Below are 21,186 nucleotides of genomic sequence, written 5' to 3' on the forward strand. Positions count from 1 at the left end.
AATCTTTTGAAAGAGACCCCATTCTGAGAAGTTAGATTCTTGTGATACCAAAAATAACCTGACTTTGTAGAGCATGCCATGTGAGCTATGGCAAAAACCTATCACGATATTTAGAAACTCTAAAATAAATAAAAGAGATAAGTTTCATTTTACCCAGAAATTTCCACAACACAAATATCCCCTGACTTAAAAGTTAACAGAGCCCAATAATTTGTCTAATTAAGGGAGGAATCAAATATGGACTGGTTCAAGAATACAAGTCATTCATGTAGCAACACTCTTACATGCAAGTTGGTATACGGTAAAGGTATCCCCTGTGCGAGCACCAGGTCATGTCTGACCCTTGGGGTGACACCCTCTAGCATTTTCATGGCAGACTCAATACGGGGTGGTTTGCCAGTGCCTTCCCCAGTCATTACCGCTTACCCCCCAGCAAGCTGGGTACTCATTTTACCGACCTCAGAAGGATGGAAGGCTGAGTCGACTTTGAGCCGGCTGCTGGGATTGAATTCCCAGCCTCATGGGCAGAGCTTTCAGACTGCATGTCTGCTGCCTTACCACTCTGAGCCACAAGAGGCTCTTGTTGGTATATAGATGCCTTTGGTATATAGATGCCATGTTGGTATAGAGATGCCTTTAAATTGCTTGACTGCAAGTTCAAGAATCGTTACAGCTGCTACATCCACACCCCAGCTGGTTCTCCTTAGTCCAGAAGAAGAAGAGTTGGTTCTTATATTACAGCTGCTACATCCACACCCCAGCTGGTTCTCCTTAGTCCAGAAGAAGAAGAGTTGGTTCTTATATTACAGCTGCTACATCCACACCCCAGCTGGTTCTCCTTAGGACAGAAGAAGAAGAAGGTTGGTTCTTATATGCCACTTTTTTCTATCCAAAGGTCTCAAAGCAGCTTACAGTCACCTTCTCTTTCCTCTCCCCACAACAGACATCCTGTGAGGTGGGTGAGGCTGAGAGAGCCCTGATATCACTGCTCGGTCAGAACAGTTTTATTAGTGCCATGGCAAGCCCAAGGTCACCCAGCTGGGTGCATGTGAGGGAGTGCAGAATTGAACCCGGCATGCCAGATTAGAAGTCCGCCCTCCTAACCGCTACACCAAACTGGCTCTCCAGATCCTTGTATCAGTAGGTTGAAATGTTAAAGAAAAGATTAAGGAGAGGGAAAGTTGGGGACATAATTGTTTTGTTATATTTATACTGTTGGTGTCCCCTAGCCTGCTGCTGGAGGATGCATCCAAGCCCTGGCCTGACCCTGGGTCAGATGCAAACCCTGTTGGCTCCCCACTTGCAGCACCAGAGTTGGTGGGAAGGCAATGTGAAGAAGATCTACTGGGACTGGCAGAACTTGAAGCCAAAGATCTGGGCCATTCGGACCTCAGGAATGACCAACTGGTGGAGCCTAGTAGGGAGCCCACCCAGCTTTTTGTGCCAGCACTGCAGGATTCAGGGCCAGAGGTCCAGTCAAGCCCTGAATGCTCACTGGAGCGGCAGAAACAGCACAGGCAAGCCAGCTTGACAGATCACCAGTGAAGTACAAAGTTGTCAGTGCACTGTCAAGATAGATGGCCCACAGCTGAAGGCCCTTCCGTGGATGAGGACTGAGCCCAGCTGCAGGTACTTTGGGCTGAGCTGCAAGGATCCTCTAATGAAGCACATAAGGAGAGGCTTTAGCCAGGCTTCTCTGTGGGTGCAGCACATGAATTCCCTGCCTGTCTGGATATTCAATTCCTGTGCTTCCTGGAAATATCCTCTTGGATTGCTTGCTGATTCCTGAGCTTAGCTTAGCTTCTGGACCAGCTTCTGGGATGACCTGGTAACCTTGACCTCACTCTTGCTTTGTTATGCTATGACCCCAGATCATTTATGGACTTGCCCTTTACCACACCCTTCTACCTGGACTTCTCTGGACAGTATGGATGAAAAAAGATTTCTCTTAGAGCTGAAAAGCTGCTTCCAGTCAGAGTAGACAAAAGCTCTTACTGGAGGGACGAAGTATAAAGTTGCCCTGTATGGTATGTTAAATAAAGTTATACAAAATAATTGAATAGGAACCCTCTGTGAGCAGAGCAAGTCCTTTACTGTTTGCTTTTCCATGGCTGCATCATGACCCATCAACCACAAACATACCACAAACCACTAGCATTTAGAAGTACATTTACAGATCATTCATGGCCATTTCAATTTGCCTAATGATACAATCTTTGCACAAGAGATCAAGATCCAATTATCTGGAAAAATGTAAAGTACACTTTCAGGTAAACCAATGTTAAATTCAAACCACTCCCACTTCCAACTTGCTATAAAGTGCAGCCATGACTTACCATGGCTGCCATTAATAAAGTTGCAGGGTGGGGTAGAAGAGGATGACATGCTTCTGGGAGCTCTTTCTCTGGAGGGTTGGGCATGTATGGCATGGAGGTGCTGTATCAGAAGAGGGGAGGAGCAAGTGCATGGCACTTATAAAATGCCACGTGCTCATAAGCAGCCTCTTTCCTCATAGGTGGCCAGCCTGCAAGCAGCTTCCTGCCCTCCCACCCTATATGTCAGTGGGTCCTTGGTTTTGCGTGTTATTGGGTATGTTCACAGTGTGTTGGGGACTTTATGTGATTTATTCATTCTGTCACAGCTGGTGGAAGACAAGGGAAAGGAGCCTAAACAGGAAGGAACAGGACAGAGGAAGAGTGATGGGACTCCATGGATTGGGGGCCCTCAGGAAAAGGCACCAGCATTGAGTGCGGCCAACCTGGATGGGTAGGTCCAAAGCACTCAAGGTCAGGTAGGCTGGAATGAGCGAAGGGAGGTCCATGACTCCCAAAGCATTCCATCTACCTCTGGTTAAGCTCACTCAGTGGCAGGGGTTCATGTGGCCCAGCACGGGACTGGGATGGGATACCCAGGGCACCATTTGAGTAGCTTAAGGGTTGGATGACCCAGGGTAAAGTTTAGGCTCCTATCCCCTTCTTAGCCTACACATTGTTGCTGTTAATTAATAAAAGCTTTGGCCTGTTTGCCAATAGAAATAATCGTGTGAGCATCATCCTTAGCCCAACTACATGCTGCGAGTTAAACAAATCATAAAAATAAATATGGCTAGGAAATGAAAGAAATATTTTATATATTACAAGCCTTTTTAGCACTATTAATGACTCTGCAAGCTTCCATTTAAGATGCTTACATTTTAATTAAATATATCACTTTGCAGCACCCTTGATTACAATACTTGATTCAAAATGGAAGAGATATGGAGCATTGCTAAGTTTTAATTTAGTACTTTCTAACTGAGTTATATTAAAAATAAGTAATCAGAAGATGCATCTTCCTACTTCTGTTGTGCGGCTGTGCTGGACACAAAGGCTGGGCAGTCCTGTGACAGAAACCAGGATAAATGTTGACCACTAAGAAGAAAGGAAATTCTCATAGGAGGCTGGGAGCATTAAGGAAGTGTGCATAGCTTGCTGTTCTCTTTTTCAAAAGGCCTAGGAAGTGGCCAAGGAAGATGTTCTCAGCTACCTGCCCCAAGCTACACAAGATGAGGACAACACCAAATGCCTTTCCTTCCTCATCTGAGGCAGGTGGGGTTGTGACATGATCTGTGAGCAAATGACACCCTCTCAAATTCCTGACATTTGTACCTGTACCTAACATACACAGTGCCTTACACTAAATTAAGTTAGTACGTCAATACTCTGACTGCTCTCCAAAGACTCAAGAGAAATCTTCCCACACCCAGCAATTTTTCAACTGATGATTCAAATACTGGCTCCCTGCAAAGCAATTCCAGAACTACCCTGATCTACCTCATCCAGGCAGGCCTGATTGTGTCAGATCTTGGAAAGTATTATTGTTGTTGTTGTTGTTATTTGGCTTTATTACTCACCACTCTCAGCAAAGTCAGTTCATGGTGTGCTACAGAATAACAACATGAGAAAACAGGCAGTTCTGAATAAACATACAGAAAAAAAGAGAGAACCTATCCCAGACTATCAAAATCAGTATTTTAATAATTAATGAAGCAACCAGAACGGACTTTAGATTTGTGCTGTTTTCCATGTTGAACTTTCATCAGTGGTTGTTTCCCCCTATGGTGTGTAACTTATCCCAAACAAGTTTCCAATATTTCAATATTAATCCAACTCAAAGTTGTAGTATGAACTCTACTGATATGATGTTGGCCTTCAGCTCGCAGGTATGGGAGAGGGTGTCTGTTGTAGGGAGAGGAAAGGGAAGGCGAATGTAAGCCACTTTGAGACTCCTTCGGGTAGAGAAAAGTTACTTATAAGAACCAACCCTTCTTCTTCTCCTCAGTGATTTTTGATTATAGCTGATCCACTTCATTCCCAGAAGCTTAGACCCAGATCTCCCAGGATTCTCTAAGCACAGTTTTAACAACAATATACAAATATATGCAAACACATTCTATAATGAACAAATAGTTCAACATTGTGGGAGTTATTGATTTGATCGAGATCTTGCAACTGTATTCATTTCAGAACTAGCTTATTTCTAGTTTGCCATAACCAGTAGTTCTTTCTACAATCATTATTTTAAATGTATTTTAGATCATTGTCAATCGTACATTTCCAAAGCAGATAATCAGTGCATAGTCACAACAGTAGAAATGTATTGATATGAATACAGAGGAAAGCATTTCTATCATTATGGATAATTCACTCCTGATTTATTCAAGCAGAAACATTTGTTGCACATTAAGCCTTCTGTTCCTCAGAATTCATTTACCATCATAATTTATTGGAAATTGTGATGTTCACTGGTCTTCATATCCCCATATTAGTTTAGCAAACCCACAGCACCAAATGTTTTCCACTAAAGCTTATATTTAGATACATGCTGTACCAGGCAGCACACTCAACAGGAAATGGGCAGGGAGAAAACTAAACAGGGAGTGGCCTTGCTGTGTTTCTGGGCTATTCTATCTTCTGAACTGGCTTGGCTTCTTGGGACTCAACAGTGTGCTCTGGCTTGTATTAGGAACTTCTATGATATGTTAAAGGGCCAGTCCATTCCTATAACCACAATGTTTTACTAGCCTTGATAATAAAAGCAGAAATATCTTTGTTAATAAATCCAGAAAAGTTAGAAGCTCGCTTTTTTTTTACTAGTCCCATGCTTAGAATAAAATTTTGTGACCTAAAATAAAAGGAGGTCAACTTTTGTAAAGCTCCTCTGTTAGATAACTCGATTATTTTTACTTCCCCCAGAAGACCAGGCCAGAGGTATGTTACTAGTATGGAATCAGCAGGGGAAGGAGGACTATAACTAACCTAATTTCATAAATGTAGGAAAATAGCTGGGGTGAAGGACAACTGTTCCTGAGAGAAGGGAGCCAAGCCTGGTTCTGGGCCATTAAACACTTAATTGAGGCCTCCTAGTGATTAATCAGTATCTTGCTGTATTAGGATTCTCCTAATGACAGAACTGCATTTATATTTTCATTCCAGTATTAACATTCAAGTAAGATGATTGCCTAATTCCCCCCTCCCTCCAAAAAAACCCTTTCCTAAGCAATTCAAGGGTAGAGAAAGTGGCATAGTACAATCTGATTATGTCAGATTTGGGAAGCTAAGCAGGGTCAGAATTTGGAAGGAAGACCACCAAGAAAGACTCTCCAGAGGAAGGCAATGAAAAACCATCTATGCTGGGTCAGTTTATTTAGTCTTATGGTCTTAGACCAGAATACAAAAGATAAAAAAAAACATATAAATGATAAAAACATGATGCTTGTGGTATTCAAGCATTTTTAAAAGTTTGTGGAAATTTTTCTAGAAGATGTCCGGCATAGAGTTTGCTGATCCTTACTTAGCAGCCTTATAGGTCTGTAATTCGCTCGATCTTCTCTTCTGCCTTTTGCATGGAAGGGAACTACAATTGCTGTCTTCCAAATACTGAGAATAAGGCAGGTCCTATCAATGTATGTGAAGAAAGAGGTCAAAAAGGGGCCACGCCAGTCTATATTCACTTTCATCAAATCATAAGAGATGTTATCCATGTTTGGGTCTTTGCCACTTTTAAACTGAGTGATGTGTGATTTTACCTCCAAAACAGTTACCAGAAGCCAACTGGGTAAGTCCTCAGCAGAGGCCATTGTAGACACATTCAAGGGGTCTTCATACATTTCTTGAAAGTAGCTCACCTATTTGTCTGGAGCAGCATGGGCATCCAGTGGGGAAGACTCTCTATGAGCCCTATCTGAGATTAATTTACAGAAGAGGGATGGGATTTTATTCTTAGATGCCTGAGTAAGTGATTTCCAAATGCCATGAATGTATCTTTTCTTTATGCAGATGATCATGAGTCTGTAGGCCCTCTTGGCTAACTGCCAAAAGGCTTGTTTATCCTGAGTCTGTTCCCCACAGCAATTTCTTAAATCAAAGTAGGCCTTGCTCAAGAACCTTCTCATGCTTTTACACTCTCCATCAATCCACGGTTTGGATGTTTTGCCTGTTTTAGGGAATTTTCAGTCCTAGGATGGGTAAATAAGGGATTTTAAAGCATGAAATGCTCATAAAAATTGAGGGGTAATTGTTTTGCACCAGAATTCAAAAAGATTGAACAGTATGACTGAAGATCTTCAGAGGATAGATTTTTTAAAATCTTCTGCTCCAACTGTGAAGTCAATGTAATCTGACATCCTGGTTGTTCATTTGTGAAGACTTGAATCTGCTTTTAGGTGGATTCGGCACATAACTTTCCTTCATTGCTAGATTCCTTTGGATTATTGGCTTGGAATTGCTAGGCATCCCCCAAAAGGGAGCTGAAATCTCACAATGTAGGTGCTATAATATCACTTTTCCCCTTTAATGTCTGCTAAATTGCCACCATTGCTTCAACAGTATTTTAATTGATCGCTTCTTTTTCCATTGTTTGTTTGATTATTATATATTTTTTGCAAACCCAGAGTTGTACTCATACTCAGTTTTTTAAAAAAATCTCCTCATTCCTTAGTACTGCCTTTTGGGTTTTTTTTTAATCCACAGGGACATATGTTCAAAATTTGATATATGGACACATGCTATTATTTTGACAGCTTGAGTGTGTTGATTCTCCAAACCAGATTATTATTATTCCCTTTAATAAACTTTGTTTCAGCTTTCACTCTACCTAGATCTCCAATGGTTCATCCAAACCTGTAACAGTCCCTCACCACTTTGTCTGCAGATCCCTTTGGATCTGTTTGTGTGGGTCACTGCACAGATTCAGGACATTCCTTTAAGCCAGGTATAGCACTTAAGCCAGCAGCTCCTTTAGAACAGAGGCAGAGGAAGAAAAGTTTTCTTCCTTGTACCTGTATCTTCTTGACCACCCACAGCAATATGACTAGTTTCAAATCCTTCCACTGTTCTTAAAAATTCAGCACTGTTATCAGAATTTTTTACACATTGGAGCCAGGGGAATTATATATTCTTATTCTCTTTCAGCCCTTCCTAAATCCAGTAAATAATACTGACCATTTTGGATAATGTGCCATTCCTCAGGCTAAGTAAACAAACTGATCAAAGCATGTTCCTTCAGCCTTCTTTATGCTTAATCTCTGCCTGTTTCCTAGCTCTAATATCACCTGTGATTTTGCATTCAGACCAGGTTCCTGTTAGTAATAGCCGAATGCTGAAATTCTAGGCATAATGTGTTCCAGCCTCTTGTGGACTGATAGCGTAAGTCCTCACAGCAAAGCACAGAACTTATTTTCACTTGACGTAAATATATGGCTATCCTGTGCCAATGTTGACATGGCCCTACTCTGCTCTAGCACATCTGAATCTACAAATCATTTTAATAGGCATCCTTACTATTCAAAGCAGCTCATACTGAGATCAACTTAAATTGGCATTAAGTATCTTTAACTTAGCTTTGCTCTATGGAAGTAAGTGAATGAATTTCCATTCACACGGTTCATTCATTTCCCATTAATGTCAGTGGGACAAACTGCATTTTTGGCTTCATTCCTAAGCATACCTGCATGGAAATATGCAACACCCACCAGCATCCATTGTTCTTCTTTCTGAATAAACCTGTCTAGGAAAACAATTCAAGCTTACGGGCTAACTCACAGGCCAGAAGTCATATAAACTTTTTACCATTCAAAAGTCACAGCGACTTTAACTGTATGTTGATGGCTCATGTTATCTGTGAAACTGACTGCAAACACCCCCCCCCCCCGTGCCTGAAGCAGCATATATTTGTTTATTTGTACCTCATTCTATACACTGGTATAATTAACACTAGTCACACACAGAACCCACCAGAGAAAATTCACTAATTTTATTAAAACTTGTTTTGTTGCTTTTAGAATTCCTCTGATGTTTTTTCCTGTGGAAGAAGCCCTAATGTATGTCAATGTTTACTTTAAGAAAAATTTAGAGGCATCAAACTGAAATCACATGGTGACAATGAATTGTTTCTGGATCAACCAGCATACGTGGCATTGTTGGAAGAAAATCTTGCTCTTGATCATTGGTGATATCTACAAGAAAAGGTTATGGCTCTCTATCACTATTATTTCACTGAAGGTGTTTTTCATTAAGCAATACCACAGCAACCCATGTCATCATAAAGAAAATCTATCAATCTTCATCAGGAAAAAAGACAGCCCTTCTGCTCCAAAAGATCAATGAACACTGCAGATACCTTTATGGTGCTAAGATGTGGGAGGCAGAAGGAACAAAATTTGATAGCAGAGGCAGGATCATTAAGGTGGAAGAAAAATCTTCTGATGTTACTTTGATACATCCAATAAATTACTTATGGGATTCTAAACTTCTAGAGAAGTAGCACAACAAAATTTCAATCAATAGAGATTTATAAACTTTGGATCATCTATTCTACAATCATACACACTCTGGATTTTATGCCTGAAACATTTCAAGACAGAGAAGTGTGAGCTCATAATGGAGAAGGGGAAATTCTTAGTCTATGACTGGATGTTACAAACATTCTCTAATATTGAAAACTAACACTCTGATTTTCATAGATAACATAAAAGGGGGGAAGGAAGTCTGAGTCCCTTCATATGAACCTCAATTGGAACCAAAGGGTGCCCTTCATTATGGGAAAGTAACTTCTGCTCTCTGAATGAGCGCTTTACACATAAAATTAAAGTATTCCACAAAACAAAAACTAAATCCACATTTTTGCTTTGTACAAATCATTATGTAGTATCTTGTACAGTTCTATGCACAAACATAAATCTAAGAAAGGCTTAGCGCCTATTTTACATCTGTTTTTCCCCACAGGTCAAAGTGTTTAGGCACATCTAGAGATGGCAGCAGCCAAAGGATAGTGTCTGGGTAGCAGGTTGATATGGATAGAGAGGTTGTCGAGAGGCATTTAGCTGCACTGGATGAGTTCAAATCCCCTGGGCCGGATGAAATGCACCCAAGAGTGCTCAAAGAACTTTCTGGAGAACTTGCAGAACCCTTGTCCATCATTTTCGGGACCTCTTTAAGGACTGGAGATGTCCCGGAGGACTGGAAGAGAGCAAATGTTATTCCGATCTTCAAAAAAGGGAGGAAGGAAGACCCGGGAAACTATAGACCAGTGAGTCTGACCTCTGTTGTGGGGAAGATAATGGAGCAGCTATTAAAGGGAGCGATCTGCAAACATCTGGAGGACAATTTGGTGATCCAAGGAAGTCAGCATGGATTTGTCTCCAACAGGTCCTGTCAGACCAACCTGGCTTCCTTTTTTGACCAAGTAACAGGTTTGCTGGATCGTGGAAATTCAGTTGATGTCGTTTACTTGGATTTTAGTAAAGCTTTTAATAAGGTTCCCCATGATGTTCTGATGGATAAATTGAAGGACTGGAATCTGGATTTTCAGATAGTTAGGTGGATAGGGAATTGGTTAGAGAACCGCACTCAGAGAGTTGTTGTCAATGGTGTTTCATCAAACTGGAGGGAGGCGAGTAGTGGGGTACCTCAGGGCTCAGTGCTCGGCCCGGTACTTTTTAACATATTTATTAATGATCTAGATGAGGGGGTGGAGGGACTACTCATCAAATTTGCAGATGACACCAAATTGGGAGGACTGACAAATACTCCAGAAGATAGAGACAGAGTTCAATGAGATTTGAACACAATGGAAAAATGGGCAAATGAGAACAAGTTCTGCATCTGGGTCAGAAAAATGAAAAGCATGCCTACTGGATGGGGGATACGCTTCTAGGTAACACTGTGTGTGAATGAGACCTTGGGGTACTTGTGGATTGTAAAGTAAACATGAGCAGGCAGTGTGATGCAGTGGTAAAAAAGGCAAATGCCATTTTGGGCTGTATCAACAGGGACATCACATCAAAATCACAAGTTGTCATAGTCCCATTGTATACGGCACTGCTCAGACCACACCTGGAGTACTGTGTGCAGTTCTGGAGGCCTCACTTCAAGAAGGACGTAGATAAAATTGAAAGGGTACAGAGGAGAGTGACGAAGATGATCTGGGGCCAAGGGACCAAGCCCTATGAAGATAGGTTGAGGGACTTGGGAATGTTCAGCCTGGAGAAAAGGAGGTTAAGAGGGGACATGATAGCTCACTAAGTATTTGAAAGGTTGTCATTTGGAGGAGGGCAGGATGCTGTTTCCATTGTCTGCAGAGGAAAGGACATGCAGTAATGGGTTTAAACTACAAGTACAACGACATAGGCTTGATATCAGGAAAAGAAATTTCACAGTCAGAGTAGTTCAGCAGTGGAATAGGCTGCCTAAGGAGGCAGTGAGCTCCCCCTCACTGGCAGTCTTCAAGCAAAGGTTGGATACACACTTTCCTTGGATGTGTTAGGATGCTTAGGGCTGATCCTGCATAGAGCAGGGGGTTGGACTAGATGGCCTGAATGGCCCCTTCCAACTCTATGTTTCTATGATTCTTAACTGCTAAGAACCTACAATTATTGCACTGAATGAGATCTTCCACAAGCATTAGCAGAGCATTGCTAGCAACTCTTTTCCTTTTATTCATGGTTCCTTGGATCTGACCCACAAATTAGTTTGTTAAATATATCTGCATTTAATCAACAATAGTAGTGCCACTGACTTCAGAATAAAAGTTGATGTAAACTATTGGTAATATCAACTGCATAGAGAAATTTCCTAGAATGGTTCTATCTACCATCCCTCTACATCCCTTATAATGCTGCTCCAGAGGATCATGAAAAACAAGGAATCAGAGTGAGATGTCATGTGAGAAGATGTCATGCAAGCAAGAAGGAATTAACAAAAGGCCACTCTGGATATCCTCACCTATATGAAACTGGAGGGGAAGGGTCAGGATTTCATAGAATCATAGAGTTGAAAGGAGACATACAGGCCATCTATTCCAACCCTTGCTCAATACAGGATCAACCTGAAGCACCCATGAAAAATATTTGTCTAGCTGCTTCTTAAAGACTGCCAGTCCCCTTTCAACTTCCTTTTCTCCAGACTGAACATTTCCAAGTCCCTTAGCCTTCCTCATAAGGCTTTATCCTCAGGCTCCTCCTCTGAACCCTCCCATTTTTGTCCATGTCCTCTTTGAAGTGAGGCCTCCAGAACTGCATACATTACTTCAGGTGAGGTCTGGCAAATGCTTTATACAATGGGACTATGACATTTTTCTATTTTGATGTGATGCCTCTGTTGATACAGCCCAAGAATGCATTTGACTTCTTTACTGCTGTATTACATTGTCCATATTTTGCTTACAGTCCACAAGTTCCCCAAACTCTCATTCACATACATTGCTACATAGAATTCTATCTCCTATCCAATATGCATGCTTCTCATTTTTGTGACCCAGATATAGAACTCTGCACTTCTCCTTATTGAATTGCATTTTTTCTCATTTACCTTCTTTTCCAGCACATTCAAATCTTGTTGAACACTGTCTCTACCCTCTGGGGTGTCTGCAACTCCTCCCAATTTGGTGTCATCTACAAATTTAATGATCATTTAATGAGGATCCACCTCTTCATCAAGATCACTGATAAAAATGTTGAAAAGTACTGACCCAGTACTGAGTTTTGTGGCACCCCCACTGCTCAGCTCCCTCCAATCTGATGAAATACCATTGACAACTACTCTGTGGGTGTGATTATTCTGGGTTATTTCTGCTTCCTTTTTTGATGACCGGGTTAACATGCATTCTTTTCCAATCTTCTGACATATCTCCAGTCCTCTAAGATTTCTTAAAGATGATGGATAAAGGTTCTTCAAGCTCTCCAGAAAGTTCTTCTGAGAGACATTATCCAATTTGGAGCAAGGCAGCATTAATATAAAGCTCCCGCAAACCTCTTTTGCCTTGCCAACAGTCTAGGTGAGCTGGTCAGTGTTTTGTACAAGTGTCTGGAGATGTTATGGGCTGAATGAGTGCAAAAAAAAATCCAAACAACACTAAAGTGATGCTGGTCAATTATGCAGCTCATCTATTCTGGGTATGGTTGCACTCTCCCTAAAGAAGCAAGTTCAGAACTAAACTTGGGGCCTTTTCGCACAGGGATCTTTGTTGCAAATTGTTTGCGGAATGAAAAATCGCCATTTAAAATAGTGGAATTCGTCGTTATGCATACCTGCCTTTGTAGTGGAATCAGTTGCGTTTTTTAGCGTTTCCCACAGGCTTCCGGTCTCGGCAGAAATCGCTAGAAAGGAAGCGCTATTGCCAAGCTCGTCCCGCCCCTGGCCGTCAAGGAGCCAATAGGCAGCCATTAGCATGCTCCCAAACAGCCCCTTTCCCTTTAAGAAAGGTTTAAAAAAAAAAAAAACGACCCATAGCAACGAATCTAGGTAGATTCGTTGCTACGGAGAGACCCATCCAGCTGCCTAATGTGAGCTGTCGTTTGATTGTATGATCGTTTGCACGCTGCCTCGAGTGATAAAAAAAAAATCCCCCCCCCCTCTCACGGGCCCGATTTTCGGCTGGATTTATTTGTAAAAAATAAAGGGACTTTATTTCAGCAAACGGGCTTTTCAGTGGTTTGTGCTTAGTGACTAAAGGTGAAGGACTGAAGCCAGGGAAGCCTCTAAACAGAAAGAGGCTCGCCGGTGCGTTTATCCCCGCTCGCTCGGAGAAAAAAAAATGGCGATCGCTTCGCCGGAAGTTTGGAGGAGAGAGCCAGGGGGAGGGACTTTGAAGAACCAGCAACAATGGTAATGCACAGGTCTTTAGCGCTACTGTTGCAGATTGGTTGCAGGAGTGTATCGCTATCCGGAGGGTGAATCCACTTTTCTGGATTCCCCTGAAAGCGCCACAACGAAGCGCTTTTTGCTGATTGGTTTCAGGATTGTTGCAGATTGTCTACGACGTCGTGGGTTATGGCAAATTAGTAGCGTTTCCAAATAGCAACCATTCTGCTACTTTGAAGCCGTGTGAAATGGCCCTTGGTGTTGCTCGTAGATCTATGCCTACATGTATAGTCTCAAGTTGGTCTGCCAGCCACAGTCTTTCTTTGAAAAGGTAATCTCTTTCAATAATTATCCAAGCTTTGGTCATAGCCCAATTAGATTACCATACACGTGCTGTGGGGCTGTCTATGAGACCTGTTCAGAAATGTCATCACAATACAGAATATGTCAACAAAGCTGCTATCTGATGCAGACCTACAGAGATCATAGCCTGCTGGTACTTAAAAAAAAAAACATTTTGGTTGCCAATTCATTTCCAGGCAGATTTAAAGTCTTAAGCAGTCTGAAAGTAGGGTACCTGAAAAACTGGAAAAAAAATTTCTGGCAGGGACTCATGGGGAATGTAGTCCATGGACATCTGGAGGGCTGCAGTTTGACTACCCCTGACCTAAACAATACCAATTCTGTAATGTTCAGTAAAGGTTCAGTGGTAGGGTACCAAATCCAGCATAATCTATGCAAAGATTAAGATTTGATTCAAGATTTAACAAACTGATTTTCCCAAGATATCCCTTGAAAGAGTTTACACTCTAATCCTTCCTGCCTCCTTGGGCTCTCCAATTCCCTCTGATTCTTTGCCATATTACTACTCACTTTGACTTTAAAACAAATTGGATTTGGAGAACCGTAGTAAATTGTCGTGCTTCCAAGGAAGAAAAGAACAACACTAGATGCAGTCACTCATCTTGAAATATTCAATTAAAGGTAGTTTTATTTGAGAATTAATGATAAGCTCAAGAAAATAGAAAAAAATACTTTATAGAGTTGGGCTGAATGTCAAAGTAACTCTGTAAGTCATGACCAATAAAGCATTATCTAATGGATACTGAGCTGTTCTTGTGGACATGTCCTATTTTAGATCACGCACAATACTATTCTAAGTTTCAGTGTAGCTCTTCATAGGATGACACTGACAACCTTTTTGAGTTAGTAAAAGAAAAATGAGCTGGAAAAGATGATAGAACTCATTGTTCAACACCTTGACCGTTTATGCACTGGAACTTCACTGACCCAGCTCCTGTGCAGGAACACAAATCAGGGGTGGACGATGTGCAGCAGGCCAAATGCTCCCACGCATGGGTGGGAGACTATACACACAAGATGGGACAACCTGCCATGACTAAAACTGCAGCCTGGAGCCTGGCATGAAACCTCCAGTGCACAAACAGTCCTTGGCTCCATATTGCATTTTGTAGTCAGCGAGTCCCAAAACCTTTGTTGAAACAATCTCTTCCCCACACAAAAAGTACATGTTGTCTGGAGCTAGGAGACAACAAGAAAATAAAGTACAATTTCTAGGTGATAAAATTAAAATGTATGGGCATATATTCCAGGTTTTGCCATCCCCTTTTACCTGCCAAGGGATAATGACCCATTATTCCTTCTTACAGCAAATAAAACTTTCAGCTCTCGGGTGTTTGCAACTGCCAAATCAGGCACGTTAGTATTTGCCAACCTTCAATGGTTCATAATGAATGAGCAGTCTTTTCTCATTCACTCAACTGTCACTCCAGTGTGTGTGTGTGGGGGGGGGGGACTGCTAATTATGGATAGTAATACTCTTTATATCAATATTTTCAGTTTCTCACCAGGAATCTATATAAACAGAATTACAATCATGATGATGAAAATGTCAAATTTAAGAAAATTAAATGGCATTACATGGGTATCTGAATTAATTCTCAGATATATACCGAAATAATTGATTTTGAATCTGCTCAATATAGGGGGCCAAAATGAAAAGAATAAAAACTGCACAGTAGCAGTTCTTAGTGGATTGTGAAGTTTCACACATAACACAATTTCAGTTAGCTGTGACAATCAGAACTTAGCTATTATGCTTCTTTTAGCCACCATAGAGCATCACTGTGATAAAGAAGACGCTATTAGAAACATTTGGTGTATGTACTTCATGCACACATTCCCACAGCCATCTTCCAGGAAACACAGCTCATCTTTGATGGAGCATGTGGGTTTAATTGATGGACTTACACAAAACCTACAGAAACATGGACCCAAGAACAGCAACAGCTAATAGAACTGCCAATTTATGCCAACTTGAGGATGCAAGCAACCGCCTTGAATTTGTGTTCCTCCTTCCTAGAAACCTGTTACTGATGAGAATGCAAAATCTTTGGCTTCTTTAAGATATACATACATCTTGTGATATTTTTCAATCTCCTCCTCTTTCTCTTTCCCTACTCTCCAGAGACCAAACCTTGAGATTCTTCACAGCTCAAAAGAGTACACATAAGAATGCAGGAAGAGCTGCTCAGTGAAACATGAGCTAGCTCCAGCATCATATAAAGGAAGTCCTGCCCTGTTATTCCAATGAGACTGCCACTTTCTACATTTGTAAGGTAAAGGTAAAGTATCCCCTGTACAAGCACCATGTCATGTCTGACCCTTGGGGTCAGCGTTTTCATGGCTGACTCAATACGGGGTGGTTTTGCCACCCAAGTCACTACTGTTTACCCCCCAGCAAGCTGGGTACTCATTTTACTGACCTCAGAAGGATGGAAGGCTTAGTCAACCTTGAGCCGGCTGCTGGGATATAACTCCTAACCTCATGGATAGACAGCTTCAGACAGCATTTCTGCCGCTTACCACTCTGCACCACAAGAGGCTCTGTCTAGGTAAAAGAACATCTGTAATCTGAAAGCCACCACTGTGCCGAAGGAGCTGGAATGATGCTGGGAAACAGTATCATTTCTTGTGTAGCCTGCCTGGACATATCTCACCCTACCATATCTCACCCTACCATATCTCACCCTACCATCTCCAATTAAGAGAGGAGTTTGGTATTAGATTTGTGCATCTTGTTCAGTGAGTAACACATTTCTCCCATTCCATTCATCTCTTGTTCAAAGGATTTCTCTATACCATGTTTCATTCTTCCTTAATTCTAACTTAACTAGAAGAGCTAGGTGACGGACTCCCAAATTGGAACACAAAAACAGCTTTCTGTGACTCCAGTTCATTTGTATCCCCCTCTCTACATCACTAATACATATATGTATGGATAAAACAATGCATACACACACACACACATTAAAAACACTCCAATGTGAATGCAGTAAAACACTTTATGTACAGTGTTTTCCTGCATATTGGCTCACACAAAAGTAAGCTATACAGACAAATCTAAGCACAAGCACATCAACATTGTCTTTGTGAAGTATTTTAGCAATGGATCCCTGTCCTCTGGTAACACAGCCAAGGAAGAGATACTCAGAAACTAACAGGACTGAAATCTTCATGAAATGTGGAAATCAAAGACAAAACATGGGATAATTCATAATGTCTTATTTCCAGTTCAAAAAGGATCATAGAACCATAGAGTTGGAAGGGGCCATACAGGCCATCTAGTCCAACCCCAAAGCATCCTAAAGCATTCAAGAAAAGTGTGTATCCAACCTTTGCTTGAAGACTGCCAGTGAGGATCCCAGTACGTCAATACCCCCCAAATCAGGGACAAATTGAATGAGGAGAATTATGGAAATAACCCTCACATTGTCCTTCCTTTCAGTTCCTCCTTTGGTATTTCAACCCTCAGGAACTTTTTGTCAGATTTGACAGTATCTCACATGAATTATTCTCAAGGCCTCCATAAACTAACATGCTATGCATTAGCCCAAATTACTCCAAGAGATTCCCACCATTTAAAAATGCACCCAGATAAGGTTTGTACTTACTAGACTAGAGTATCCCCAAGAAATTAGAACCAAAAGAATGATCCCCCTCCCCTAATTTCTATGTTTGGTTTATTTATAAATTACAGAAAGAGACTGTAAGATCAATCACACAGTTCAGTCCAAGCAAACAACTGCACATTGGAATGAAATGTTACTTTTGCAGATGCCTCAGTAGATTTCAGTCCTTAGTTCTTGTGAAATCTGTTGGAATAACTAATATTAATGGATTCTTACTGAGGTATAGACCACAAGCTTCCTTCTCATCAAGGTAGAGATGTATATATGCAGTCCTGTCCATCTGCATGCTAGTTTATGGTTTTCATAAACCCCAGTAGAAAGGGGAAAACAAAATAGCCGATCAATAGTTTAGTGGAAAAAAGAGAAGGCAGTTTATTGTAAGTTATCTGGAAAAAGCCACCGAACTCGAAGAATTATCTGGCTTGTTCTACTATATCAATGCAAAATAAAAATTGTAGCTAATTGAAATAAATAAGTCTTGTTAACTGCCAAGGAACTGAATTTTTCCCTAACAATGAAATCCTGGCCTACATGCGAAAATTATCTGATTTCATTGTATAAAACTACCCAGAGAAAATACAAGGACACTGTAATAGCACAATACGGTTTCTAATTAGGAAAAAAAGTTGCAAAAATTACACAGGGCAATTACCATCTGGTTATTGTTTGAAATACAATCATTTTTGATCTTAGCAAAGAGTGAATAAAGCTGTAAAATATTTTAAAATCCAAAGGGCTCACTATGCTTCTTTTTATAACTATCTTTGTTCAGATGCCTTTTTATAAGAATTGTCAATTAATACACTTTGGGGATCAATAAAATACAATTAGAAACTCAATTTTTCTGAATGATCTGTCTTCCCGTTACTTTCCTGACACAAGAAATGGAAGGGACATATAAGGTAGTATAGAAATTCAAGGAAAATAAACAAAATAAATAAAAAGTAAAATAAATCATTTGTGCCTTGCATGGCTTCACTCTGTACCTGTGATATGCAGATTTACGTAATTGATTTCATGCATTTTGTGATGTGTAAGTTAGCTTAAATGAGCTGATGGATTAATTAACAACCCCTGTTAATAACTGTCTACCCAGGCTAACTTGATTTCTAAAAATAAGTATGTGTCTTTAACATTATGCAGAAAATCAGGTCAGCATTTCAACTCAATTTTTAATAGCAAACTGAGCCATTCAGTGAACCCAAGCTGAGTCCAAAGCTCAAGTCTGCCATGCATAGGCCACATAGACCCCAGATATACCCAATCTTATCAGATCTTGGAAGCTAAGCAAGGTTGTCTTTGGTTAGAATTTGAATGGGAGACCTCCAAGGAAAACAAGGATCGTAACATGGAAGCAGGCAATGGCAAACCACCTCCAAATGTCTCTTGCCTGGCTGCCAGATATTCCTACAGTCATAGAATCTCCTTGCAACCCTACAAATGTGCTATAAGATAAACAATAATAAGTAATAAATAACAACCGTAGGCAATGCTGCATTCGTCGTGTGCAAGACAGTGACACAATGATCCCAGTTTCTAGCTCAATATACACAAAACTGTAGCTAATTGTGGGAGAAGGTAATGAGTTATAATTCAGGGAGAGTTATAATTCTTTGCCTGCTTCTAGGGGACAAAGGAACATTAGGGAAAGTATAGGGAGCGGTCAGAGGTCTACAACAGAGGTTGAGGAATCAGCAAATTTCTGCTAGTGCCCAGCCACCAGATTTTTGAAAGCCAATGAGGATTTCTTTTTTGTAGGTCTATGAGAGCCAATTTTACATGGCTCCCAATAACTCTGGAGTCCAATGCAGGGCTTTGAGCTGAATAGTAGTTTCTTGCCAGCACTTACAGAGTGCCCTCTTATTTATTTATTCTATACGTCATTTTTGACTGTCTCGAAACTTCTATGAGTGCTGTAGGAAAAGTGACGGAGACATCTGTCTAATAACAAAGATGTGCAGACACTGGTAACCCTGTGCAGCAGCATCCATTGAACTGGAGCCTATGCAGCCGTCTGCAAAACTGGCACAGGTGGCAGCGGCGAGAAGAGCTCTGGGGCAGCAGGGCCCATGGCCCAAAGTGCAGCCCTGACTTCCAGTTGTCATGCTTTGGCTCTCTGATTTCACACAGGCCGCAGCTCCTTTTGTTTCCCTCTGCATGATATGTCAAATGGCGCTAAGGTGGTTATTACCCCTTCCACTTCCAAAAGCCAGGAGGCACTAGCATTTCTTACTTGTCATCTTACTTGCATCTCTTTAATCCCCAAGGACCTCAGATTAGCACATGCAGTGTTTCCCTGTTTGGTCCTACAGTAGCCTGCATGGCAGTTTTTGTTTTCCCCAGGGAGACAGCAATATACCCAAGAACATCCAGTGAACTTTATGGCTGACTGGGAATTGAAACTCAAGTCTTTCCAGTCCATACTGAGCACTTTATACACGACCTCCCATTGGCTCCATGCAGAGATCCAAGCTATAGCAAGAAGTAGAAGCTGCGGACAATCACAACATAGGAAACTGTTCTTCTCTGTGTGTTGCCAACTCAATCCACATTGAGTTAACTCTCTGGCCCTTAAAAAAAAAGCTGTAAGAGACTTTAAATATGAGTTCATTGTTATGTAAAACAGTACTGTTCTTCCAAGTGGATTCTTGAAAATTATCACTGAAAAGTTTCTACACCCCATAGGGCTCCTTAAGAAGGTCTAAGCAGAACTTGGTCCCAGTGTTCTTAGGGCTGCATCCAAAATATTCTTGTATATTTAGCCAAGTGAGCTCCCTGATGTGGACTTTTTCCACAATGGAGATTTTCATGTGGGGTGCATTCAGACAAGGACTGAAAAATTCAGAGAAGGGACTGTGGCCCAGTGGAAGAGCCTCTGTTTTTTCCATACAGGTTCCGGTTTCAATCCCCGGCATCTCCAGTTACAGGTCCAGGCAGGAGGTGATGTGAATGCCAGCCTGATCCGCTGCCAGCCTGTGTAGCCAATACTGCCTTTGAGGGACTGATGGTCTGATTCAACATAAGACAGCTTCCTGTGGGTTCCTGGGATACGTTGCATCCATGTGATCCTAACCAGAATTACACTTATCAAAAAGACCATTGACTTCAGTGAGCCTAGAAGGGTATAACTCTGCTTGGGATGGCAACTGTCCTTCATTCAAGAGGTCTGTACCACTCAACAACAGGCATCTTTCAAGTCAGTTCTAGAGATACCATAAATAGAACAGACCATGTACAGCTCAAGGAGGGGGGGGGTGATGTAATTATTTATTTATGACTAACCTGGAATAGGCTGGGGGGTTAACACCATTGCAGGAAGAGGCCTGGGGGCAGCAGCTGGCCTAGATAAAGCCACAGCAACTTGATTTGTCATAAGAAGAGGCTTCTCATGTCCCTGGTAGATCCGTACTTCCTCAGGGTGAATCCATGCTGAATCCAGAGCGAATGCATTGTTCAAATAGATCTGTCCAGAATGGGTGAAGGGGGTGGGGGGGAGGCAGAAATATATTTATGAAAATCACACAATTCAACTGACTGCAATTAGTTCCTTTAACATTCCTTAGACCCTCCCCAGTATCAAATTGCCCACGGCTCTCTAATTATCTGAATTCTCTGTGTCTCCCATATTATCTGATGTCAGTACAACCCATTGTCAATAACACTGTCAAGACAAATGTAGCTTTAATACTACGGAATAGGAAATAATTGCACCAGTAGATAGGGAAAAACAGAGCTAGGATACAGATTAGACTGAGTGCATGCCTGCCTTGGGTAAGACACAGGAAAATCTGTTTGATTTCACTGGGTTTTATACATGAAGAACCCAGAGACAGTGGCTTACCTTTTCAGAACATGATGCTTCCCTTGACTGAAATACACTCAGTAAAGTGCAAACAATGTGGGCTGCATTTTTAAAGTCAAGTAAACACCAGCTTTTTCTAATTCTGATGTTACTATTGGGGTGTTACTTTTGTTGAAGGAAGAACCATTTTTATTGGGGGAAGGCACCTTAGGCTAGAGGAAGGATCCTTAGAGGATGATTGGATCTAGCCTATTATATTAGAGCAACATTTAAT

General features: G+C 41.3%; 1 protein-coding gene across 1 annotated transcript in view; it reads right to left on the bottom strand.

Moving 5' to 3' along the window:
• Positions 1–21,186, bottom strand: part of TCERG1L (transcription elongation regulator 1 like) — a 210,928-nt gene that overhangs the window by 182,204 nt on the left and 7,538 nt on the right. The window contains exon 3 of the mRNA XM_077350138.1: positions 20,393–20,573. Within this exon, the coding sequence (XP_077206253.1) occupies positions 20,393–20,573 (181 nt within the window). The remainder of the gene's footprint in view (positions 1–20,392; positions 20,574–21,186) is intronic.

This window comes from Paroedura picta, chromosome 8 (genome assembly GCF_049243985.1).
Source record: "Paroedura picta isolate Pp20150507F chromosome 8, Ppicta_v3.0, whole genome shotgun sequence".
Classification (NCBI taxonomy): domain Eukaryota; kingdom Metazoa; phylum Chordata; class Lepidosauria; order Squamata; family Gekkonidae; genus Paroedura; species Paroedura picta.